Source organism: Cicer arietinum, chromosome 3 (assembly GCF_000331145.2).
Source record: "Cicer arietinum cultivar CDC Frontier isolate Library 1 chromosome 3, Cicar.CDCFrontier_v2.0, whole genome shotgun sequence".
Taxonomy (NCBI): Eukaryota; Viridiplantae; Streptophyta; class Magnoliopsida; order Fabales; family Fabaceae; genus Cicer; species Cicer arietinum.
In genome coordinates, this window is record NC_021162.2 from 2700964 (window position 1) to 2710453 (window position 9490).

General features: G+C 26.0%; 1 protein-coding gene across 1 annotated transcript; it reads right to left on the minus strand.

Annotated features, from left to right (window-relative positions):
- Positions 1-638: 638 nt before the first annotated feature.
- On the minus strand, positions 639-2207 carry LOC101503357 (zinc-finger homeodomain protein 8). Its single transcript, XM_004491738.4, has one exon. It carries the CDS (start codon positions 1831-1833, stop codon positions 847-849), a length of 987 nt encoding a protein of 328 aa, XP_004491795.1. The 5' UTR covers positions 1834-2207; the 3' UTR covers positions 639-846.
- Between the last annotated feature and the right edge of the window lie 7283 nt (positions 2208-9490).

Below are 9490 nucleotides of genomic sequence, written 5' to 3' on the forward strand. Positions count from 1 at the left end.
TTTTAATATAAATATTTGCAATTTAAAATCATAGACACCTTTACTTTTTTATATATGCGTTGGAGAGAAAAATAGTAAGAAGATTGATTTTATAAATTTAATATATTATTAATATGATAAAAATAAATATAAGGAAATCATGGATGTCATCTAACTCACATTATCATCTTAACTCAACTCTAATATATACCATGAGAATTGAATCTCACATTTCACTCCTTCACAATAAGAAATTGGCTTTTATACATTCATCGATTTACACATATTTATCCCATATTTATCTAGATCGGATGGTCCAAATTTTAAATATAATTTATTTTAAAAATAAATAAATGACATTAGGGTATCCAAGTCCTTTGAAAAACTAGTTAAAAAATGGGACTCTAATAGCACTTCAATATCAATATTCGATACAAGGTTCTATAGATCTTTGTAATAGTATAATTGTTGTTTTACCAAAATGTAAACCAAGATAATGTTGATACTAAACATACACTTCAATATGTCCTTTAAAATCAAGGTAACACTATGATTCTGTTCAACTCACCAAAATTTCAGACATACATTAATCCAAACCTACAATTAGCGAATTTTAGTTATATAAGCACAATCACATAAAATAACATGAAACCACAAAGTAAAATAAATTCCCTTAATTAACTTGATATCATTCTCTCCAATGTTATAACAAAGGTGATCACCATTTCATCATCTCATCTCATAACATGATAACATTAAACTAAAAAAAAATTAAAAAAAATTAAAAACTAATTAATTAACCGTTAACAGCACAGTACTCAAATCTAACTAACATACTAGTAGTATTTTATTCTCTTCCATTAAAGATCAAGAAGAAGAAGATGAACCATTAGCACGAACTCCACCTTCATTCTGGTAATGACTATGATGAGTATGAATCTCAGCATTCATATCAGCTTTGTGTTCTTCATCCTCAAGTGGCAGAAAACTCTTAACACCAATCTCATTGTTGTTATTGCTTTCCATCATATTGTTGATGATGTTGTTGTTGTCTCGCTTAGTGAAATTGTTCTTGTTGTTATGCATCCAAACTTTGAGAACAGTTCTATCAACACCAATTTCATTACAAACCTCATGAATCAAATCATCGTCACGCTTTTGAATCTTCCAACCAACTTTTTCAGCAAATTTCAACATTTTATCCTTTTGTTCTTGAGAAAATTTTGTTCTAAACCGTTTTCTAGTGTGGGACCCAGGAGAGATCAAGGCAGTGTTAGGGACGGCCGTATTTTCCGGAAGGGCAGTTGAGAGTGCGATGAGCATGTGAGGGGCGGATGGGTAGTAAGATGAAGAGATCGGAGGTGGTGAAGATGAATTGGGGCTACGGTTGGAAAACGGCGGCGGTGGAAGTGGTTGATGGCGGTGGTGAGGTTGATATTCGATTACGTGTGTGGTGGTGGTGGAAAGTGGTGGTTCTTCTGGTTCGCGGCGGTGGAAATTACGGTGGCAGCCACATGCGGCGCATTTTATGGAAGTTGGGTCGGCGGATGTTGCGGTGGGAGATGTCATGAATTCGCCGCAACCGTCGAGGGCGTGGCCACCTAAGTTGGCTGCGTGGTTTTTGAGACATTCTTTGTAAGTAACAGTTACTTGGTGGTTGTGGTGGTGGTTGTTAAGGTGGTGGTGGCGTTTGAGAACACCGTTGGAAAAAGACAAGATTTTTGGTGTTGTTTGTGTGTTGGATGTTGTGATTTTGGTGGGTGTTTCAGTTTCATGTTCTGGTGATTTTGTTAATGTTGTTGTTGATGTTGTTAAAATGGTTGGTGTTGTTGTTGTTGTTGGGGTTATGTCCATGGCTCTAACATCTAGGGTGTACAAAAGATTTTTGAGTTAATTTAATGATAATGATAATTTAAGGAGGAAAAATAATTATATAAAAAGAAAAAGTTAGCTTTTTTATGATATAGGGTTAGGTTTTCTGTGCATAAGCTCCATGAATTGAAGTTTGAACCTTGTTTGCTGAGGTTGGTGATTGAGTGATGACACTATTTTATCTTTGAGAAATTAAAGGGTTATGTTGGGTCCTGAAAAAAGTGTAAATAAAAAAAAAAAGAACAAGGGTTAGTTACTTTGGTGGAAGGAAAGAGGAAAAAAGAAGAGATTGAAGGAGAGAAAAGAAAGAATTTTAGGTGGTGATGATGATGCAAAATGCAAAATAAAAATAATGGGTTATGTGGTTGTCCCTTCTTAACCACTTGTTTTTTAACCCGGGTTTATAATCTATGGTTAAGTTCTTGACCCTACTTGAGGTTAGATGTGAGTAATAAATATCCCTATTCCTTTGTTGATGTGTTGTGTTCGATTGAAATTGAAATCAAAATATATGACCCTACTTGAGGTTATTACTTTGGTTTTCTACTCAACCTAGAGGTTATTACACCATTCAAATGATGATCTCACAGGACTTCACACCAAACTCATCCGTTTATTGAAAAGAAAATTAAATGAGTATCTATAAATTAGGGATGCTTTACTAAACATAATTTTACACGATTTTAATATTAAAATATTGGAATATAAATATAGAGTTATTGATAGATGATATAAATGTATCACTAAAATTCATTCAATTTTCTTTTTACATTGAATAGATAGAATGTTTATTAAATATTATTATTAAAAAATAATATATAAATGATGTGAATGTGTGAAATTTTTAAATATTAAAAATGATATTTTTTATTGAGGATGATATTTTTTATTATTCAACCAGTTTTATATTAAGTGTTTTATTTATAATGTCTATATGTCTCATACTATTTTTTTTGTTAAGATTTATTTATTTATATTATCAATTGAAATATTAACTACTTTTTTCAATTATTATATGAATTATACATTTATCAATTTAAAAAAAATTAAACATTTAATTTATTACAATCATAAAACCATTAATAATAATTGATTTTTGTCATATTTATTTATAAAATCACTAATATAATAGTCGTAATTTATCAACTCTGTAAATTTTTTTTTACAATGAAGACGAATGAAAATTAAAATCTTAATATAACTTTATTTTGTTAACAAGAAAATATAATATTTTATTTATTTATTGTATCTCAACTCTTATAATTATTATTAATAAGTATATTAATAATATTACATTTGTCTCTAAATAATATAAGACCCTTTTACTTATCTCTTTTTGTAAAACTTCTTTCAATTTTCAGCTGTATTAACTATTTATTTATTTTTTTACTATCTACCTCTAATTATATTACATATATTTTACAATATGTGATAAATACAACACTAAAAGCCTAAATTAATTCTTTCTCTTCAATAATAAACTAATAAAACAAGTAACTCTTATTTTTATAATTAAAATCTACAAGTTAATAATATTTTTTAAGAATCATCCATAACATAAATATTTTTTAAAAATTTTGAAAAAGAAAAATATTTATTAATTAAATTAATACTAATAATTATTTTATCTTTTTATAATTAAAATTCAAACAATTAATAGTTCTCTTAATGGTGCATAGTCTGAAGAAATTAAACTCAATATACATTTAAATTATGTATTTAGTATTAGTTTATTATACATTTAATTCTTTTGTTATATTTTCTATTTGTTCAAAATTACAAATTAAACTAGAGAGGATGTAATGTGTTGATAACTTAGATGAAATGCTTATATTTAGAATGACGGAGAGTACCACTAATATTTAATTTAATTTTGTACAATTTATTTACAGCGTTTATTACCATAATTAATAATTATTACAAGTTAGAGCAGTGTGGTAGAATAGTAAATGGTTTTGAATATAATAATGGGAAATTGATATAGACTGAAGCCTGCATAAGCAAAAGCAAAGGAAAAGAATAGCAGAGTAAAAATAGCTTGAAGAAGAAGTGTTTTTTGGGGAAAATGAAATGATGACTCGGTTAGTAGTAGTGAGTTGACACGGGGATGTGAATTAGTAACATGAAATTAGTATGAACTGCAATTCTGAGGGCATTGACTGTAACCCATCTTAATTTTGTCAAGTTGGCAGTAAAGGACGGGACGGGACAGCTTTCCACAGTAAAATCATTGAGGTTTTTCATTTCAGGGATGCAACCTATTCCCCTTTTCTTTTCATCTTTACTTTTTTTCCTCTTTCCTTCTTTAATTCATCATCAACCTTTTCTTCTCAAATAAATCAATTTAATTGTCTTGTTTTATTTCCTTCTTTTATTATTATTTTTTTATTATAGGATTTGACTTGGCCTACTTATTATTATTATTATTATTATTATTATTATTATTATTATTATTATTATTATTATTATTATTATTATTATTATTATTATTATTATTATTATTATTATTATTATGTTTTTGACTTGGTCCAATGGCACTATTTCATTTGGTCCATTTCTGTCTTAATTCATTTTTTTCTCTCAATGGTCTAACGTTTTGTTTTCTAATATTTTTAGTAAAAAAACAATATTTTGTTTATTCAAATCGATAAAATACATTAATTCAAAATAATACAAATTCAAAATTATTTAGATCGAAAAAGATAAATATACTAATATATTAATAATATATAAATTAATAACATAAAATAGTAAAATATTTATAAATGTGATAAATTTAAAGTGTTTGAAATATATATATCTTCGAATTTGTAATTTTGACGATGTCAAATTAATTGTTTGAATACGTAATTGATTGAACTTAGTTTGTTAATCTAAAGCAAACGAATGCTTCAACAATAGCAAAAATCATATAAAGTTGCCTAAAGACGAGGAACAAAATAACGTAACATTTAGACGATAAAATCATAAACAAAATCCAAAATACAAGAAAAAAATACGATGAATAAAAAAATGTTAAGTAAAAAAGAAGAGAAGTGGACGATTAGCTTAATTTTATGCAATGTCTAACCGGTAATAAGATTGCACCAGTAATGAATCTTCGTTTTTAATTCTTCAATTTTTACGAGGAATTGACTCATTTTTAAGACAACATACAAAACTCTTCATCATTCAACTAGTGTCTTGATCGTTAAAAATAATCTCTTGTGCATATATATAAGGTGGATAAATCCCTAAGTATTGTCTAATCAACGCTTCATATTTTATTTCATATTATATGTTTTGCAGGTTTTATCAGAGTATTAGAAGATGTTTATCTATTCATGCACCCACTGCCTTTATTTTGTGTTTATGGTTAAGTTTTAACGAAATAGACATTGGTTTAAAGAGGTTTTTATGGAAAAATGATAGGTGTTTGATGATTTTATGTTAATTGGTTGATCAAAAGATTATTACTTCAAACTAGTTTGCGAAATAAAGAAATACAATTAATTTACTTTTTTATTTTTAATTTTTTTGTGGCGAAAATAAAACTGTTTTATTGTTGTTGATTAATTTCTCATATTATATGTGATGCTTTGGTTATGTTCCTTTCGATATGATTTTATACAATTTTTTAATTAAATAGTTTAGTGATTAAACTCACTTATTTAATATAATTTTTTTGAAAAAAATACATTTAACACCGTAAATATTGAGAAGTAGAAAATTTTGAATTCGAATTGACCTATAAGTAAGGGATTATGATTCTATATGCTTTAAAATTGAAAAATGCTATGAACGTATTCACATCAAACAAGTTTATAACATAAAATTGAAAAATGTCTACAATGTGATAAAATCAAAGATATCAGAATATTCATGCTTCTAGATTTGTAGCGTTGACAATCATGCCATTGACTCAATCTGTATGGATTTAAATTGATATGTTAATTTGAGTCAAACGAACACCACAACAAGATAGAAAATCAAACAATGCCACACCAAGATGACGAAAAAAAAAATCACCCTTAAATGATGAAATCACAAAAGAAAAACTAGATCTATGTGTAAATCACTTGCTTAGATAAAAGGTGAATAAAACAGTGCATGAGGTGATTCTAAGCTAAAAATGACAATAAACCATTTATCTAAGTTGATGACGAGGAAGAAATAAGAAAGAATTTGCGGCTAGGTTAAAAAAATGCTTTATAGAAAATGATAATCATAGTTGGAGAAATTTTTTAATGATTCCTTTTTATGTGCATATACATGACAATATAATTTGAGAAATTTTATTTGATATTAAGACAAATTTTGAATTCACATGTTAGGGTTTGAGTCCTTCTAGTGCCATTGGAGGAAGGAAAATGTAGAATACTTGTGTTTCTCAACGACAAATTGTCAGAAGGTTGAGAAATAGTGGTATAGCATGGAGAGACAATAGAACTAGAATACTTGTTTTCCTCTATTTGTTGGCTCACGTTTTCGTGACGTTCATTTGACGTTAAGGACCAAAAATAAAGTTTTTGGATATTATAGGGATGAAATCCAAACAAATATTTTTCAAGGACTAAAACTGAAGACTGTTATATTTACAGGAACAAAAAACATATTTAAATGTTTGATTCTCATTTCCTTTTATCCATTAACGTTTTTGTAACGTTCATTAAGAACAAAAAATAAATTTTTATGATATTACAACCATGAAATCCAAACAAAAAAATTTACATGACTAAAACTAAAAACTGTGATATTTACAAAGACCAATAACATATTTAAATATATATGTAAGAGTTAATCTTTGAACTAAATTAACGTATTCGTGTTTTCATCTTACAATTTTTTTCATTTATTTGTTTTACAGTTCTGGATCTACCAATAATTATTCTATGTTGATTGATAATTGATCTTAAAGGTTTTAATTGCAAGTAATGAATTTTTTTCTTACTTTAAATGACAAATATTACGACACAATGAAATATTCTAAATGTTAGCCATAATATAAGACAGAGTATTTGAAACTTCCAAGACCACTTACACTTCGAAAGTGGAGTCGTGTTCGTTTTAACAAATGAGATTTGGGCCTAATTGGTACTCGTTAGGAAAACAAAATTACATGTGTCTCAAATTTAAACTTGCATTTGTGAGACTAAGAAACACATGAACATCTACATCTAAAGGGTGCCATTGATTGCTTTTGATGTTTCAATATTTTTTTTAAGTATTAGTTCACTATAAATTACCCCCTATAAAATGTATTACAAATAAATTTGATCTTATTTTTAGATGAAATATAAGTAAATAATAACTACATACTTGATGATAGTTTTACTATAATTTCACTTTTATAATTCAATTTTTTGTATTTTCAATAAATCAATTTATTAATTGTAAAACATAATTTAAACAACAGACAATTTATTAAGATTGCTTAAATAAATGTGATAATTTATTAAGGTTCAATGATCCTTACAAATATGTTTCGTTTTGATTTTAGTCTTTATAATTTTATTTATGTTTGATTTATACTCTTGTAAATTCTAACAAATTTTTAAAAAGTATTTTATAAATTTTTTTATTGTCAAATTTTGGATGAAGTGATACATGATAACTGTGTAATTGTTATTGATTAGATAATATTTAATATTTAAAATTCATTTTATTAACTCATTTAATTATTTAATTAAAAACTTAAAACTAATTAATTAATTAATAAATCAATTAAATAATAAAAAATCAATAATCTTCATCTTCAACCACAAATTTTTTAATAAAAACTCAACAACTTTCATCTTCAACCCTAATTTCTTTATCTTCAAATCACAAATTCTCATATCTGGATCTAAACCATAAAAATTCTAATATCACATTTTTCTTAACATTGCAGGAGCATATCAGGAGATTGTAGGTTGCAAGAGCATATTAACATTGTTTTTATATATTAATTATGTTTTACTTTGCGATTTTGCAGATCAATATTGCTTCTAAAGCACCCTTGAATGAATATAATGATAATGGCACAAGGTAAGAGTTACAAAAGTCAAAAAAATAAGCTCTAGATCCCAAAAACAAATTGATACCTGATGAATTAGAGAGAGGAAAGTTGTCTCATGAGGAGATCTTATATGTTCCAATGTTTAAGATATGAATCTTAGAATTTTTAGGGTTTGAATCCAAATATGAAAATTTGTGATTTGAAGATAAAGAAATTAGGGTTGAAGATGAAGGTTGTTGAGTTTTTATTAAAATATTTGGGGAATTATTGAGTTTTTATTATTTAATTTGTTTAGGCTTAATTGTAATTTTAGTGCCTCTATTTTTACTAAATCACGAAATTGGTCCTCCTATTTTAAAAGTGGACCATTTTGGTCCATCCATTTGATTTTTTAACTAAAAAATGATGACGTGAGATGTTTGCAATAATATGACATATGATAGGATGATATATAATGATTAATACCTATTAAATTGGAATAAAATGTCCAAAAACTTAGATTTTAACTTCATAAATTTTTCATATTTTTAATTTAATTAGTAACATATGAATAATTAATGCATTTAGATTGTTCTGAATTATATAATTCTATATCACGTTATTAAAAATATGTCAAATCGTCATTTTTTAATTCAAAAATATTAGAGATAGAACAAAACTGTCGACTTTTAAAATAGGAAATCAATTTCAAAGAATTGGTAATAATAGATGGATCAAAACTGCAATCAAACAATTGGTTAATTAATTAATTAATTTGTTAATAAAATGAATTTTAATTTTAAATATTAAATATTAAATATTATCTGGTCAACAACAATTACACAGTTACCATGTGTCACTTCATCTAAAATTAGTCATGTCACTATTTTTTTACTAAAAAAATTCATAAAAGACTTTTTTATGTTAGAATTTCAAATAGTATAAATCAAACACACACAAAAATTACAAGATTAAAATCAAAATAAAATATATTTACAAGAATAAAAAATATATTCAAACCATTTTTTTATTATGTATAACTTATTCTGTTTAAATTATATTTCATTTGGGATGCATTAAAGTGGTTCGCCATAATTTGTACGCCAAAATTGTAAAAAATTGATTCACCAAGAGACCTACCGTATATGAATAAAAAAAAAAACTCTTATATTTAAATATTTTATTTTTTTTATACATTAATTCAACATTTTATTTTTATTTATTTTTATCTTATCATTAATATATCACATTTATCTCATTATTATTAGGGTGGAAATAGATCAGACTACGGCCTAGCCTACGTTAGAGTTAGGCCATACCATACTCTTCTTTTAAATAGACAAGGACAAAGACTTTTAAATAAGACTATTTAGTTAAAAAGTGGGACTACATGTCACATAATAAGTTTTATAGACCTATTAGGCTGATATGTAGGCCATACTCAGACTCAGACATAACAAAGTCTAGCTCGACCCAACCTATTTTTACCTCTAATTGTTACCTTTATTGTTTTTCTTTTTTACAATGTATAATAAATATTTAGGTGTTTATCAAACATTTTCAAAAAATAAAATAAAAAATACAATTTTTAGTACAACTTAATTATATTGCATTATATTACTCTTTAATAATATATATATATATATATTTATATATATATATATATATATATATATATATTTT